General features: G+C 37.7%; 1 protein-coding gene across 35 annotated transcripts in view; it reads right to left on the bottom strand.

The window, feature by feature from the left end:
* The window catches only part of MTIF2 (mitochondrial translational initiation factor 2), a 41,255-nt gene that overhangs the window by 1,179 nt on the left and 21,649 nt on the right, over nt 1-18,427 (bottom strand). For 16 of the 35 annotated variants that reach the window (XM_085019205.1, XM_085019213.1, XM_085019207.1 and 13 more), the window contains 6 exons: nt 16,442-16,581; nt 13,472-13,596; nt 8,402-8,606; nt 7,529-7,781; nt 6,065-6,205; nt 4,008-4,172 (listed from right to left, as the gene is read on the bottom strand). In XM_085019205.1, the coding sequence (XP_084875331.1) occupies nt 4,008-4,172; nt 6,065-6,205; nt 7,529-7,781; nt 8,402-8,606; nt 13,472-13,596; nt 16,442-16,581 (1,029 nt within the window). Of the gene's footprint in view, nt 1-908; nt 1,079-2,444; nt 4,173-6,064; nt 6,206-7,528; nt 7,782-8,401; nt 8,968-13,471; nt 13,597-16,441; nt 18,106-18,427 lie in introns of those variants that run through there. The other 19 variants (XR_014841919.1, XR_014841921.1, XR_014841922.1 and 16 more) reach the window with 9 other exon arrangements.

The raw sequence follows: 18,427 nt of genomic DNA, 5'->3' as shown, positions 1-18,427 counted from the left end.
GCAGGGCAAGAATTAAAGGTGTGAGAGAAATGAGAAACACATGCATAGAGGTCCTGATTTTCTGGCTCCACCAACTTCATTGTCCTGACCAATATCAGAAATAAAAGACCAACAAGCACATGAAAAAATGCTCAACATCACTGATAATTAGAGAAATGCAAATCAAAACTACTATGAAGTAACATCTCACACCAGCCAGAATGGCCATCATTAAGTCCACAAATAACCAATGCTGGACTGAGTGTGGAGAAAAGGGAACCCTCCTACACTGTTGGTGGGAATATACATTGGAATAACCACTATGGAAATAAGTATGGAGGTACCTTAGAAAACCATATATAGAGCTACCATATGACCCAGTAATCCCACTCTTGGGTATATATCCAGACAAAAATTTCCTTGAAAAAGATACACGCACCGGTATGGTATGTTCACTGCAGCACTATTCACAATAGCCAAGACATGGAAACAACCTAAATGTCCATCAATAGATGAATGGATTAGGATGTGGTACATATACACAATGGAATATTACTCAGCCATTAAAAGTTTTCTTGTTTTTGTCATTTCTAGGGCCCCACCCGTAGCATATGGAGGTTCTCAGGCTAGGGGTCTAATCAGAGTTGTAGCTGCCAGCCTATGCCAGAGCCATAGCAACACAGGATCCAAGCCATGTCTGCAACCTACACCACAGCTCAAGGCAATGCCGGATCCTTAACCCACTGATCAAGGCCAGGGATTGAACCTGCAACCTCATAGTTGCTAGTCGGAACTAACCACTGAGCCACGATGGGAACCCCATAAGCCATTAAAAGAAAAGAAATAACAGCATTTGTAGCGACATGGATGGACAAAGAATATGCTAAGTGAAGTCAGACAATGAGACACCATCAAATGCTATCACTTACATGTGGAATCCAAAAAAAGGACACAATGAACTTCTTTGCAGAACAGATACTGACTCACAGACTTTGAAAAACTTATGGTTTCCAAATGAGACAGGCTGGGGGGTGAGGGGATGCACTGAGGGTTTGGGATGGACATGCTGTAAAATTTGGTTGTGACGATTGTTGTACATCTACAAATGTAATGAAATCCATTAAGTAATTTTTAAAAAAATCATAAAAAAAAGATGTGGTATATATACAAAATGGAATACTACTCAGCCATAAAAAAGAACAAAATAATGACACTTGCAGCAACATGGAGGGAATTAGAGACTCTCATACTGAGTGAAGTAAGTCAGAAAGAAAAAGACAAATGTCATATGATATCACTTATATCTGGAATCTAATATACAGCACAAAGGAACCTTTCCACAGAAAAGAAAATCAGGAACTTGGAGAACAGACTTATGGTTGCCAAGGGGCCGGGGAGTGGGATGGTCTGGGACTCTGGGGTGAATAGATGCAGACTATGGCCTTTGGAATGGATAGGCAATGAGACCCTGCTGTACAGCACTGAGAACTATATCTAGTCACTTATGATGAAGCATGATAATATGAGAAAAAAGAATGTATATGTGTATGTGTGACTGGGTCACCTTGCTGTACAGTAGAAAATTGACAGAACACTGTAAACCAGCTATAATGGAAAAAAATAAAAGTCATAAAAAAAAAGAAAGAAAAGCATGATGTGTTTGATTGGATTGCTTTGTTACACAACAGAACTTAAACACTGAAAATCAACTATACTTTAATAATAATAATAATAATAATAATAAAAAGGCAATACAACTTTCAACAGACTCTCTTAGGACACTTGCTTTTAGAATCCAGCCATCATTCTGTGAGGAAGCCCAGACCATATGGAGAAGGCCATGTGGGGAGGAAAAAAAGCCCCTCATCCTTAGTCCCAGCCAAGCTCCCAGCCAATAACCAGTGCCTACTTGCCAGGCATATGAGTCATCTCGGAAGTAACACCTCTGCCTTCAGTCAAGTTGACACTGCATGAAGCAGGGACAAGCCCTCCTCACCAAGCTCTGCTCAAATCACAAACTCATGAGCAAAATAAAATAATAGTTGTTGTGGCCACTAGGTTTTAGTGTGGTTTGTTACATAACAAAAGGTAACTGGAACATCAGTCCTATGGTGAGAGCACATCAGGATAGCTAATTTTGCTTTCTAATTGGTTCAAAAGGAAACTTAGAATGTGCAATGCATTCAAACACTTTCTAACTCAAAAATGTTTGTGATGATAAAAAATAAAAAACTTTTAAATAAAAATAAAAAAGAAATAAAAGGATGAAAATCCTTGGGTATTCTTGGAAAAGAAAATCACAAAAATGTGCTCACCAAAAGAATGAATCAAAGAAAAATTTTATTCTTCGGCTGAATAAAATGCAGTAGAAGATAATAACAATTGGTAAAGTTAGTATAATTTCTGTCTGCTCCACAAAAACCTAGTTTTCCTCAATATATTTCCTAGAATGGCTCATTCAATGATTTTTTTTTTTCTTTTTTCTTTTTGGTCTTTTTAGGGCTGAATCCATTGCATGTGGAAGTTCCAAGGCTAGAGGTTAAATCAGAGCTGCAGCTGCTGGCCTACACCACAGCCACAGTAATATGGGATCCAAGCCACATCTGCGACCTATGCCAAAGCTTGCGGCAATGCTGGATCCTTAACTCACTGAGCAAGGCCAGGGATTAAATCTGCATCCTCATGGATATGAAGTGATTCTTAACCTACTGAGCCACAACAGGAATTCCTACCTGATTTATTTTTAATCTCACCGTTGGTAATTTATATCTCAATTCTGTTATTGAGCTTACTTTTTTTACTGACTGAAAATTAAATTCCAATAATAACAGGGTATCACACACTATAATGTACCAACTTTCTATGGTTAGTGTTATTTGATGCTTGCTTACTCCTAGAAACCTTCTCATGTCTCACAGTTTTCCAAAATGCTCTAAGCATAAGAACATACAAATCTCTTTGTGATCATGTTTAGGTCAGAAAAGTCTAAAATCTGTATTGTGGACCAAAAATGCAAATACTGAGTCTCATTATAAGGAAATATGAGACAAATCCTAATTAAAGTACATCCAGCAAAGTCACTAGCCTACATACTTCAAAAATGTCAAGGTCAAAAAAGACTGGAGAACTATGATCTGTGATCCTGAACTGAGGAAAAACTGTATGCTTGTAAAGTACGTTTTAGGAACAATGAACAAAATTTGAAATGGACTGTAACTTAGATAAGAGTATTAATGTTAAACCTCCTGAGTTTGAGACTTGTTCTGTGGAGAGAACATCCTTGTGTTTAGGAAACGCAAGCATTTAGGGGCAAATGAAAACAGTATCTCAAATTTACTATCAAATGGTCCATCAAATGTGTGCGTGTAATGGAAGGAAAGGGAGGACTAAAGCAAATGGGGCAAAATGTAAACAACTACCGTACTAGGAGGGTGCTCCTTATACTTTTCCAGTAATTCTTCTGGAAATTTAAAACTATCATCAAAATAAAATGGTAACCTAAAAAAAATCTGTATGTGGGAAGGAAAAAGAACAGATAAAATGATTCAGCCCATCTTAAATAAATTTAGCCTTAAGTCTGGCCAATACGTTAGAAAAAATGTTTTTAAATGCTTAATATTTAAATGTAAAGTGAATTTTCTTCTCAGGGTGGATTTCTCTGCTAGCTGCAGTACAAAATCAACTGTCCTTTCACAACACTGTTAGTAATCTTTATGCCTCCCATCCCAATCTACTCTGTACTACAATTATAGTTTTTTATATCTAGCTTGAAGGCAACTTCTCGCTGCCTTATTTACCTTTGTATCCTCACTGCCAAAACACATCTTGCAGAGGGGCAAGTGTTTGTAATTCATATGAAGTTTCACTGAACTCTTATCCATAGTAATTTTTTCTAGAACACAGGATATATGTTGGAACAGTGAACATATTTAAACAATGAAATATGTTTCCCTTAAATTTTGCTTTCAAATGTTTTTTACAGCAGATAAGATATGAATGTTTAAAGGGAATGTTCAGTGAACAATTACCTATTATGTGCTCTTCCACAGCACAGGGCAATCTGCTGCTCAGTTCCTCCTGCACATCTTCAATAAGACGGTAAATGATTTTGTGAAGTTTAATTTTTACTCCTTTTTTTGCAGCTGACTGCTGGATAACATTGCTTGCATTCACATTGAAGCCATATATAACACCTGGCAAGCAGAAATACAATCAATAAAGTAGCACAAAAACTGCATTTAATTTGTCTTGCAAGCAGAAACTCAAATCTAAATTATCTCCTACGTAAATTAAAAGCAAGTGGGAAACATCTCACTATATCTCACATCTCACTAAATTCTATAGTTTGTTCTCATGAAAACTAATTACTATTAATAGTAAACTTATTATTAAATTCTGTTATTAACTACAATCTTATAGTCTGCAACTTTTGTGGTTTACACTTAGGTACTCGACTGTCCAAAAGATGTTAAAAAATACAGCTGATCCTTAAGCAGCACAGGTGTTAGGGGTGCAGATGTTCCATGTAGTTGAAAATCTGAGTATAACTTATACTTCACCCTCCACATAAATGTGGTTCCTCCACATCCGAGGACTCAACCAACCTCAGAGTGTGTAGTACTATAGTATCTACTACGGAAAAAAATTCACATCTAAGTGGACCCACTGTTCAAACCCCTGCTGTTCAGGGGTTAACTATAGTTACTTAATTGAAAAAGTTCAAGAGCTATTTAAGAAATGAAAGAAGATCCATGGAACTGACCATTTTACCAAAGAACAAATAATGTATTTAACTGCAAGTACCATGGGGTGGGAGTGGAGGAAGCAAAAAAAAAGCCCCCCACTCTTGCCTTAAACAAGTGGAAAAAATTAATGCAAACAGTTTAATCACCTTGAAAATCTTATCATTAAGAAATCATTCAAGGGGAGATCCCTGGTGGTCTAGAGGTTAGAACTTGGTACTTTCAACTGCTAAAGCCCAGGTTTGATCCCTGGTCTGGGAACTGCAATCCCACATCAAGCCACTGCACATCGCAGGCAAATTAAAATTAAAAAAGAAAGAAAGAGACCATTTAACATACCACATTACCTACATTACATAGTATAGTCAGTGCCCATAAAATACTTTGAATTAACCAGCATTACTGAAAACAGCTTTTCAGTAGTAGATGTAACATCTAATTCTAATCAAGTTAGGTCATGAAGGACCTCCTTCCTAAATGATTAATTACACAATAACATTGGTGCTTTGCCTAGATGTTAAACTAGTTAAATGACAGTCATGCAGATACGAGTACCCTTTCTGTGTATGCTAAGTTTGACTAATAAACAGTCCCTCTGCCTTCATGACATTTAAAGCTAAAAGGTTTGATCTAAGAAAAACATGATTTGTAAAACTGTAAGTGAACAGGAGTTCCTGCTGTGGCTCAGTAGAAACAAACCTGACTAGTATCTATGAGGATGTGGGTTCGATCCCTGGCCTTGCTCAGTGGGTTAAAGATCCGGTGTTGCCATGAGCTGCAGCATAGGTCTCAGACAAAGCTCAGATCTGGCATGGCTGTGGCTGTGCAGGCAGCTGCAGCTCCTATTCGACTTCTAGCCTAGCAACTTCCATATGCCACAGGTATGGCCCTAACAAGCAAAAAAAAAATTAAAATAAAAATAAATCAATAAAATTATAAGTGAACAAAACAAAAGTAAAAGATGAAGGAAAGTTCTGAACAGACTGATTACAGGTTTAGGAGTACTCAAAAGTGTGAACCAAACTTGGGTTTGGTGGGGAACTGGGAGAGCTGAGGGGGCAGTAATGGTACCTTGAAAAAAAAAAAAAAAAAAAAAAACAAGAAATGCTAGTGGGGTTTGCAATAGTTCCCCAAGGTTTCAGTACAAGAATGACAAGCAAAGCTGTGGCTGCAATACTGAACATCCGGTTTGCCTTCAATCACTATCAGAGACTGGACGTCAAGAGGGAAGGAGAGGCTGATGGGAGTAAATGTCAGATGTGACTAGCCAAGCAACAAAAGACAGAAGGTTCACAATGTGTTCCAGGGAACACAGTTAAACAAACAAGAAACGGAATCCTTACCATTAAATGTTTCAGCAAGGTTAACATCATTTTCACTAATATCACCCACACCGAAATGTACTAATTCTAGTTCGCACTCATGTGAAGCATCATAGGTATCCATAATGTTTAAAATGGCCTCAAGAGAACCATCAACATCACCTAAATACAGCAAAAGTTTAAAATTACTGGTGTTATAAGTTAAGCATTAACAGACAAAAAAATAACAGTAATCTATTTAAAGCAATAATAGGAATGGCATTTACCATGAAATCCATTTTTCTTTAGGTTTAGCATTATAAGTATCTACTTAACTGAATAAAATATGATAAACCACATGTACATTTACAACAAAATCCACAAGAGAAATGTTTACTGGAGTTCTCTTGTGACCCAGTGGGCTGGGGATCCTGAATTGTCACTGCAGCAGCTTGGGTGGTTGCTATGGAACAAGTTTGATCTCTGGCCCAGGAACTTATGCATGGGGCAGGAGTAGCCAAAAAAAAAAAAAGAAAGAAAGAAAGAAAAATGTTTACTAATAAAATCTCCCAGAGTTCCCGCCATGGTGCAGTGGGTTAAGAATCTGATAGCAGCAGTTCAGATTGCTGTGGGGGTACAGGTTTGATCCCTGGCCAGTGCAATGAAATAAAGATCTGGGGTTGCCAAAGCTGCAGTATAGGTCACAGCTGAGGCTCTGATCCAGTCCCTGACCTGGGAACTTCCATATGCTGCAATGTGCAGCCAAAAAAAAAAAATTTTTTTTTTTTAATTTTAAAAAGGAGTTTCCACTGCGGCACAGCGGAAACGAATCCAACTAGGAACCATGAGGTTGCAGGTTCAATCCCTGGCCTCGCTCAGTGGGTTAAGGATCCGGTGTTGCTGTGAGCTGTGGTGTAGGTCGCAGACGCAGCTCGGATCTGGCATTGCTGTGGCTGTGGTGTAGGCTGGCAGCTGTAGCTCCCTAGCCTGGGAACCTCCATATGTCACTGGTGTGGCCCCAAAAAAAAAGATGTTGAAAAAAAAAATTTTTTTTTTAGTTCAAAAATGAAAATCTCCCCTCATGGAGGGCGGGCAAAAAGGGTGAAGGAGGTCAAAAGGTACAAACTTCCAGTTATAAAATAAATTTGTCATGGGGATGTAATAAACAACATGGTAACTATAGGTAATAATAAACAGTATATTATATACTGAAAGTTGCTAAGAGATTAAGTTTTAAAAGTGCTCATCACAGGAAAAAAATTTTTAACTATGCATGGTGACAGATATTAACTACACCTATTGTGATCATTTCATCATATATACAAATATCAAATCATTATGAAACTAATATAAGCTTACATGTCAATTATATCTCAATTTTTTAAAAACTCCCCCTCAAATACTGAAATAATACTGGCTTAAATTTAATGGCCCAAGTTAATTTGGGAATGGTGAAATAGATATAATCCCAAAATGAGTTGTAAAGTAAAATCTTTTAAAAGTCACCTTTAATAATTATAGGAAGTACATCTGAATCTCTTTCTACTTTTTCTTTTAGCTTTAAGGGTTGCTGCTGTTTTTTTTCTTTGTACTTTATAAACGATCTCTCCTTCCAGGACAAAGTGCCGTACTTCTCACGGGCTTTCTGATGTGCTTCTTGGTGTTCCTTTCGCTTTTCTTCTATTAACTTCAGATCCTCTTTACTTTTCTCCTGTTCTTGCTCATATTTCCTCCAGTCAACAACTTCACGTGCCCTTGCCTTTATAAGGAAAAAAGTGGGACTTATTTAACTAAATAGAAACCAGTAACTGCTAGTTTTTTCCCTCCACTATGAAATTAGCTTAACTCATACATGAAACCACTAATTTTAAAGTTTTGAGAGCTTATAAAACTTTAATATGGAGGCATTGTGTAAATGTGAAATTACTTAAAAATCTTATCTCAAATTCTTATAAATTCTATATCCAAACATTAGAATGACATCACTAGTCCCCCTCATATTCCCCCCAACCCGCTTTTTTTCCATTTTAGGGCCACACCCATGACATATGGAGGTTCCCAGCCTAGGGGTGGAAATCGAAGCTACAGCTGCCAGCCTACACCACAGCCACAGCAACACAGGATCTGAGCCTCATCTGCGATCTACACCACAGCTCACGGCAATACCAGATCCTTAACCTACTGACCAAGGCCAGGGATCAAACCCGAATCCTCATGGATCCTAGTTGGGTTCGTTAACTGCTGAGACAAAGAGAACTCCCACATCCCCTTATATAATACTGAATTGTTTATTAACATCAATATACTTACACATAACTATAGACTAATATTTTAAATCATTATATCATATCTACTGTATAGGAATTAAGCTTGATATACCTCAGATTCTACTTCAAGAATTTCATCTCCTGCAGAAGGGAGATCTCTCCAGCCTATAATTCCTACTGGCATGCTAGGACAGGCCTCATTGATTGTTTTTCCATTTTCATCAAACATTAAGCGTACTTTTGCCCAACTCTTTCCAGCAACCAGAATGGAGCCTTTTTTCAAAGTTCCTCTTTGAATTATAGCTGTAGTAACAGGACTAATATGAAAATAAAAGTATATATTCTTAATCCATTATTAGGATGTTATAGTACTTTCTTAAGTAGAGCAAAGATACCTTTATGAGATTAAAATATATATAATATGTACACACAGGGTTAATTCCACTACTTCTCAACTTCTCAAGCAGTTTTCCATACTATAAAACTATTTCTTCACAATTGCAACCTAAATGTCCACCAATGGAAGAATGGATAAAGGAAATACAGTATATACATAGAATGTAGTATTATACAACCTTAGGAAAGAAAATCCTGGAGTTCACTTGTGGTGTAGTGGATTAAAGATCTGGTATTGTCACTGCTATGGCTTGAATTGCAATTGTGTCTCAGGTTTGATCCCTGGCTTGGCAATTTCCGCAAGCCACAGGTGCAGCCAAAAAAAAAAAAAAGACAATATTACATGATTCCACTAATGTGAAGTGTCTAAAGTAGTCAAAATCATAGAAGCAATTACTGAACTAACTAGGGAAGTGTAGCTGCCAAAGGCTGGGGTAGGTAAAGGGGAAATTAGTACTTCATGGGTATAGAGTTTGTAAGATGAAAAGTTCTAAAGATCTGTTGTACAACATTGTGAGTATATTTAGTGAACAGTATGTTTAAAAATGGTTAAGATCAGAGTTCCCTGGTAGCTCACTGGGTTAAGGATCCAGTGCTATCACTACTGTAGCTTTGGTTATTGCTGTGGTAAGGGTTCAATCCCTGGCCTGGGACCCTCCACATGCTGTGGGTACATCCAAAAAAGTAAAATAAAGTAAAAATTAAAAAATCTTAAAAAATCGGAGTTTCCATGGTGGCTCAGCAGTACTTGATTAGTATCCAATCCCTGGCCTCACTCAGTGGGTTAAGGATCTGGTATTGCTGTGAGCTATGGTGTAGGTCAGACATAGCTCTGATGTAGTGTTGCTGTGGCTATGGTTTAAGCCGGCAGTTGCAGCTCCAATTCGACCCCTAGCCTGGAAACTTCCATATGCTGCAGGCACAGCCCTAAAAAAAATAATAAAAAATAAATAAATACATTTTAAAAAACGGTTATGATGGTAAATTTAGTGTTATGCAACTTTTGCCACAATAAAAAAATACACAAAAAACATTTCTTGTAAGGTTACTGTAGTAAAGGGTGCAGACAGCTGAGTGTTCTGAGAGAATCTCAGTCCCCTTTCTATAATTTGTTCAGCAGTGAAAAGACCTCTTTTGCTGATACTGTGGGAAATTAAAGAGAACACTATTCCAAATATCTTACTATATATTATATTAATGGGTAAGGACATAAAGAATTTAGAAACCCTGGGAGTTCATGTTGTGGCTCCATAAGTTAAGAATCCGCCTAGTATCCATGAGGATGAAGGTTCAATCCCTAGCCTCGCTCAGGGTTAAGGATCCAGCTTTGCCACAAACTGTGATATAGGTCACAGATGCAGCTTGGATCTGGCACTGCTGTGGCTGTGGTGTATGCCGGCAGCTGCAGCTCCAATTCAGCTGCTAGCTCAGGAACTTCCTATGCTGTGGGTGCAGTCCTAAAAAGACCGAAAAAAAAAAAAAAAAAATAATAGAAACCCTAAAATGTACCAACTACTATTTTATTCCAATTTATGTTAGACTATAAGGCTTCACCAATTCAGCTAAAAAAAAAGTCAAAATGAACTACTAAATCAACTAAATATGACTACTAAATGTACACAGATAATTGCTATGGCCTACTGATAACTGTGTTTGTGTTCTGTGTGCTAGTGCAATAAAATACTTTCCAAAACAAATGCTTTGAAAATATTGTTCATGGATTTACAATAACATGCAATAAAAACAATATATTGTTATATGTCAATGAATTAGACAACCTTGAAGAAATGGACAACTTTTTAGGGACATAGAGGCCACCAAAACTGAATCAAGAAGAAACAGATCATCTGAACAGACAGATCACTAGAAATGAAACTGAATATGTAGGAGTTCCCATGTGGCTCAGCAGTAATGAACCTACTAGTATCCATGAGGACAAAGGTTACATCCCTGGCCCTGCTCAGTGGGTTAAGGATAAGGCATTGCTGTGAACTGTGGTGTAGGTCACAGATGTGGCTCAGACCTGGTTTTGCTGTGGCTGTGGTGTAGGCTGGCAGCTTAACTCCGATTTGACCCCTAGCCTGGAAACTTCTTGCAGGTGTGGCCCTAAAAAGAAAAAAAAAAAAAATTGTCACTGTATGCAGATGACATGATGCTATATATAGAAAACCCTACGGACTCCATACAAAAACTACTCCAACTGATCAACAAATTTCAGCAAAAGAATAGGATACAAGAGTAACATTCAGAAATTGGTTGCATTTCTGTATACTAAAAATGAGATACTAGCAAAGGAATACAAAAATACAATGCCTTTTAAAATCACACCCCAAAAAATTAAATACTTAGGAATAAATCTGACCAGGAGGTAAAAGACTTACATGCTGAGAACTATAAAACATTAATCAAGGAAATTAAAGAGGATTCAAAGAAATAGAAAGATATCCCATGCTCCTTATTGGGAGAATTAATATCGTTAAAATTTAGGCCCCACTACTCAAAGCAATCTACATATTCAATGCAATCCCTATCCAATTACCCACAACATTTCTCATAGAACTAGAACAAACAATCCAAAAATTTATATGGAACGATAAAAGACCCAGATTTGCTAAAGCAATCCTGAGGGGAAAAAAACAAAGCAGAGGGCATAACTCTCCCAGACTTCAGACAATATTACAAAGCTATAGTAATCAAGACAGTGTGGGGAGTTCCCACTGTGGCTCAGTGAAAAGGAATCTGACTAGCATCCCTGAGGATGCAGGTTCGATCCCTGGCCTCACTCAGCGGATTAAGGATCCAGCGTTGCCTTGAGCTAGGTTGTAGGTTACAGATGCAGCTCAGATCTGGCGTGGCTGTGGCTGTGGCATAGGCCAGCAGCTACAGCTCCAATTCAACTCCTAGCCTGGGAACCTCCATATGCTGTGGGTGCGACTCTTAAAAAAAAAAAAAGACAGTGTGGCACTGATACAAAAACAGACATCCAGATCAATGGAACAGAACAAAGAGCCCAGATAAACCCAGATACCTACAGTCAATTAATCATTAAGAAAGGAGGCAAGAATATAAGATGGGGGAAAAGCCAGTTTCTTCAGCAAGTGGTATTGGGAAAACTGTACAGCTGCATGTAAATCAATGAAACTAGAACACACCCTCACACTATTCACAAAAATAAACTCAAAATGGCTTAAAGACTTAAACATATTACAAGACATCATCAAACTTCTAGAAGAGAACATGGGTAAAACATTCTCTGACATCAACTGTACAAATGTTTTCTTAGGTCAGTCTCTCAAGGCAACAGAAATAAAAATAAAAATATACCAATGAACCTAATCAAACTTACGATCTTTTGCACAACAAAGGAAACCATAAAAAGTGAAAAGACAACCTATAGAATGGGACAAAATAGTTGCAAATGATGCAACCAACAAGGGCTTAATCTCCAAAATATGCAAACAACTCATACAGTTGAAAAAGGGGCCAAGGACCTAAATAGACATTTCTCCAAAGACATATGGATGGCCAGCAGGAACACGAAAAAATGCTCAACATCACTAATTATAGAGAAATGCAAATCAAAACTACAATGAAGTACAACCTCAAACCCATCAGAATGGCTATCATTAATAAGACTACAAATAACATGGAGTTCCTGCCATGGTGCAGCAGAAACAAATCCGACTGGGAACCATGAGGTTGCGGGTTCGATCCCTGGCCTCATTCAGTGGGTTAAGGATCCAGCATTACCGTGAGCTGTGGTGTAGGTCAAAGATGCAGCTCAGATCTGGCATTGCTATGGCACAGGCCATCAGCTACAGCTCCAATCAGACTCCTAACCTGGGAACCTCCATATGCCGCAGGTGAGGCCCTAAAAAGACAAAAAAAAAAAAAAAAAAAAAGAAAAAAAAAAGAAAGAGAAAGAAAAGGACTACAAATAACAAATCCTGGAAAGGTGTAGATAAAAGGCAACCCTCCTACACTTTTGGTGAGAGTGTAAATTGGTACAACTACTATGGAAAACAGAAAGGAGGTTCCTCAGAAAACTAAATATAGAACTACCACACAATTCAGTAATCCCACTCTTGGGCATATATCTGGACAAAACTTTCATTGAAAAAGATGCATGCACCCCTGTGTTCACTGCAGCACTATTCACAATAGCCAACACATGGAAACAACCTAAAAGTCCATCAAACAGATGAATGCATTAATAAGTTGTGCTACATATACATAATGGACTACTACTCAGTCATAAGAACAAACCTAATGCCATTTGCAGCAACATGGATGCAGCTAGAGCTTCTCATATTAAGTGAAATAAGTCAGAAAGAGAAAGACAAATACCATATGATATCACTTACATGTGGAACCTAAAATATGGCACAAATGAACAAATGAACCTATCTATAAAGCTGAAACAGACTTAAAAGACATGGAGAGAAGAACAGTAGTTGCTGGGGCCGGCGGCAGGGGGAAGGAGTGGGATGGACTGTGAGTTTGGGGTTAATAAAGGCAAACTATTACATTTAGAATGGTTAGACAACGAGGTCCTGCTATATAGACAGGGAACTATATTCAGTCACTTGTAATAGAACATGATAAAAGATAATATGAGAAAAAGAGTGTATATATAAGTATGACTGGGTCACTTCGCTGTACAACAGAAATTGACAGAACAATGTAAATCAAGTATAATAAATTTTTAAAAATATATTGTTATATAATCAAGTCATGAAAACAATAGAATAAAATCATTAGAAAGCAATCATTTTAACAGACCTACCCTCTTCCTTTGTCTGTGAAAGATTCTATTACTGTTCCTTCAACTGGACCAGTAGGGTCTGCTTTCAATTCTAACATCTCTGCAAGAGCAACTGTTGCTTCTGTCAAAGCCATCATATTATCACCCTTTAACACACACGCAAAAAAAGGTGTTAATATACGTTAATAAACATTACCTGTAAATGTAAATACTAGGGTCAGAAAGCCAATAATCCTCAATAGTCATACTTTTAAGCATTAGAAATATGACTTACCCTATTATCCTATTACAAGGAAGGAAGCTTCGGAAGAAGGAAAAGGAGGGAAGGAAAGAAGACTAGCAAGAAAATCTGACTCGGGGCAGATCTTGCAAGGAATAGTGGCTATACATACATATAATAATATATACAATATACATATTTATAAAATATGTATATATTTTTGTAACATATATATAAGGATGGCCACTAGTGCTTATTAATACTCTTGAATAAATACATGCTTAACTGTCTCCTCCATCTCTACAATTGTTTTCTTCCTCTTTCTTTATAATGCTACTTTACACTGAAGTTCTATCCAATTTCATTGATTTCATTTGATCCACTCAAGAATCCCGCAAAATAAATAAATCAAGCACTTCTTATTCTTTTTTTTTTTTTTTTTTTTTTTTGTCTTTTTAGGGCAGCATCCATGGCATAATAAGGAAGTTCCCAGGCTAGGGATCTAATTGAAGCTATAGCTGCAGTCTACACCTCAGCCACAGCAACACCAGATCAGAGCCGCATCTGCAACCTACGTCACAGTTCATGACAACGCCAGATCCTTAGCTCACTGAGCAAGGCTAGGGATCAAACCCACATCCTCATGGATACTAGCCAGGTTCGTTAGCACTGAGCTACAACGTGAATTCCCACTTCTCACTCTTATTAAACAAATAAGGAGAAAAAGCACTAACTAGACTCAGGCTGTATGCTACATTCTAACCACCCGGATGTGCAACCTTGGAAAATCACTTCACTTCCCTGGCTTTCCTTTCCTTTCCTCAATTGTAAAATGAGGCAGCTAGATTAGATGATTCTTTCACCTTTAATAATCTGTGTTTACTATGCTTTCTAGGGCTCACAGATCATGCAGCTGATTAAGTGGTGATGGAACTGGAACTGATGGGAAAGGGATTCTTTCATTTTCCATGTCTGTTAAGAGATTGCTCACAGTTATTACAGAGTACAAAACGACAGACACAACCGTAGACAAAACTGACTAAACTCTCTGCTTACCCATCTACTTATTCCTAGTATTTACTCCAATTTACAAACTGCTACTCTGAAAAAGCAGAGCTTGGGTTGTTTCTTTGCATGAAGTAGTCCTCTATTCTTACCTTGAAGGAAGCTCTATCTTATTTCCCTGCCACTCTCTTACCCTCAATTCCTCAGAAATCATCTCTTCATGCCTCTAAATTTGCCTAAGCAGCTTTACTCATTTATCTATCATTTATCTATCTATCTACTCATCTGATGGTACCTGGGCAAAAAAAAATGGTCATGTCTTCAAATGTTCTAATCTTGCCATGTGGCTTCCAGAGCACAATGACAATCAAGGTTTATCAGAAAGATAACAAAGTAAGGTAGCATGTTATGAGTTTTAGAGAAAAAGAGGTATAGTTTTACTATTAAAGGAGGCACAACTTCTAAGCATCCTGGAGAAAACAAATTTAGGAAAAGTAAAGATAAAATGAGACTTAATTGGAAGAAGGTGGTCAAATACAGTACAATCCCTTTAGTGAATGATCAGAAGGAAAAAAATCTACATTTTGAGTAAACTATAGAATACCATAAGAATGGACAAAAAAAGAAATTGTTACTTAGCAACAACCTATATAGGACAAGAGAATTGGAAAATGCTGTCACAAAGTAGGTTCTGAGCTTCCTTGGTGTTTTTCACACCCCCCAAAAAATTTTTTTTGTAATTTAAAAGAAAATGAAATTCATAACAAATAACATTATAAAACTCAGAGTTCCCATTGTGGCACAGCAGAAATGAATCCAACTAGGGACCATGAGGTTACAGGTTTGATCCTTGGCCTCGGTCAGTGAGTTAAGGATCTGGTATCGCCATGAGCTGTGGTGTAAGTCGCAGACGCAGCCGGATCTGGCACTGCTATGGCTATGGCGTAGGCCGACAGCTATAGCTCCGATTCGACCCCTGGCCTGGGAACCTCCATATGCTGCAGTGCAGCCCTAAAAAGCAAAACGACCAAACAGACAAACAAAACAAGTATAAAACTTACAGCAGTTTAATTCATAGAAACGTTGAGTCAATCAATAACAAACTGAACGCAAATGTTTCAACACTGTATCAGTAAACGTTGTTTAAATCGCTCTTAAATACCCTAAGACTTACTCTATAGGGTTTTTTGTGGTTTTTTTTTACTATTAAAAACAAGCACTTTTTATTACCAACTGGATTTCATTTCTGCTTAAAATGGTCTTTAGCCTACTATTATCCTATCCCCAGAGCATTTACCACTTACTCTCTTCATTCCAAGTGTCTCGTAGTAAGAAAAGCATTAGTTTCCCCTGGATTGGTGACTGACCTTTCTGAGCCTAATTTCTTTTTCTTTTTAGGGCCATACCTGCGGCATATGGAAGTTCCCAGGCCAGGGGTCGAATCAGAGAGGCAGCTGCTGGTCTATGCCACAGCCACGGCAACACCATGCCAGATCCCTAACCCACTGAGCAAGGCCAGGGATTGAACTGGCATCCTCATGGATCCTAGTTGGGTTTGTTACTACAGAGCCACAACAGGGACTCCCTGAGCCTAATTTCTAAACTGCCAAACTAGGGCAATGGTACCAGGTTGTGGAGTACTCAGAGAATTTTTAAACAACGACAGAAATTATGTTTGTCAAAATTTCCTCTAAGTATAACATTCTATGTGCATTATGCGTAGCATTCCTATCTGAACACACAGGCCCTGCAATGCCTGCACTTACCGTGAGTGCAGAGACATGCACTGCTTGAACGTCACCTCCATAATCCTCACAAACCACATCATAAGCTAGAAGTTCTTTTTTCGCTTTCTCAGGATCGGCCTCAGCTTTGTCACATTTGTTTATGGCAAGGACAATTGGTACTGAAAGAGACAGAGTTAAGAAGAGTACAAATGGTGACACTTCAATTCCAGGTATTTACAGTGAAAGACACCAACCTTTTCTGGCGTTCTCTTGACTCAGTGGATGTATTTCTCCAACAAAAGACCTAAAAAGACTCCCTTTAGACCCACCCTTCTCTGCTTTCTACATGTAACGAAGGATTCCAGATGAGAGATGTCAAAACTGCAATTATAAGAATATTCTGAATTAAGAATAGACACCTGTGATGATTAAAAAATAAAAACAAAAAAAGAATACACCACAGTATTTAGGGAAAAGAAAGGCCTATCCTTAATCCTGAAAGCAAAACCAGCAACTACACTAGAAATAATCTCCAGGAAAAAAAAAAAAATCAAGAGAAAATTCTAATTCAATTCTATTATCACTAGATCATTTGCCTCTTCTTTTCAGGAACTATTGACTCATTGTTAAAACCCAACATCTCACCCTGGGAGTGAACTAAGTATCATTACTGTTAACTATTTTTTAGGATATAGAGCAACTCTTTCTTCACACATAGCTCAGTGACTGATACATAATAGGTTCTCAGTAAACGTTTACTTAATGAATGAACCAAATAATCTTATAATTTACTTGTTCTTACTAAACATTTCCTCTCATTAGAGAACTCACACAAAATTCTAGGAGATAATTCTCTGGATGGTTTCACCAACTCTGCAATTTTCTCAGGTATCAAAGGGAAAGAAATTGAAAACACACACAAAAAGCTATGCAATCCACAACCCACTATTATGAAAAAGTCATTCCAAATTGATAAGCGGGAATGTAAAAGGACCCAGAGAATAGGTACAGAAAGCATGCATTCCATGATGTAAGGAATTTATACTATCTCAGCCAATTGCTCTGTTACAGTATCCTTGACAAATTTATCACTCTTATTTTTGTTAGAGTCCTTAAGATCATTAAGAACATAGCCCATTCCACAAAGGCAGTTTTGAGGAATTAAAAGAGAGGAACACTGAAGCTAGAAGACTGTATTCCAAATGCAGACATATTACAAATTAACTATAACTGGGGGAAGTTCCTGCCACCCTCTGGGTCTTAGTTGTCATGCTGTGAGAAGAAAAAAAGAAAAACTGGACTAGATCAATGATTCTCAACCTTTTTTTTTTTCTTGCCAGCAAACCTAGGGGAATATGATGCACTCCTTCAGGCACATTTTCTCAAGAAAACAGTATTTCTTCTCAGTGAAAGTAGGGTCATATCAGAATAATAATAATGTACAAATTATGAATGTGGTATTATTATAATTTTTTAAGTGAAGAAATAAGGGATAAGATAGCCAAGTAATTTTGCAAAAGTTTCAATTTTATACCTTTGACCAAATAAGAATTTTTTTTTTTTTGCTTTTTAGGGCCACACCCAAGGCCTATGGAGGTTCCCAGGCTAGGGGTCTAATCGGAGCTACAGCTGCCAGCCTACACCACAGCCACAGCAATGCCAGATCCAAGCTGCATCTTCGATCTACACAACTCACAGCAATGCTGGATCCTTAACCCACTGAGCTAGGCCAGGGATTGAACCCACAACCTCATGGTTTCTAATCAGATTAGTTCCCGCTTCGTCATGACAGGAACTCTAAGAACTTATTTAAAGCAGATGAGAGAGTCTACTTACAGAGAAGAATTCCAGATAATAAATGAATTGGGAATAACAATTAGAATATTACCACTTTGCAACTTATTATGAACTTAGGTGTTGGGTACATAGAAGTTTATTATTCTAGGCTTACTTTTATATCTGTTTTAAATTTCCATGAGAAGTTTTTAAAAAGGCATTTGAGGAATTCTCATTGTTCCTCAGTGG

The sequence above is a fragment of the Sus scrofa genome, chromosome 3 (genome assembly GCF_054392235.1).
Source record: "Sus scrofa isolate SSC_HxYL_T2T_F1_AM1 chromosome 3, Sscrofa_HxYL_maternal_Yorkshire_Landrace_v2.0, whole genome shotgun sequence".
Taxonomy (NCBI): domain Eukaryota; kingdom Metazoa; phylum Chordata; class Mammalia; order Artiodactyla; family Suidae; genus Sus; species Sus scrofa.
This window is presented reverse-complemented; position numbering and strand designations above follow the sequence as displayed.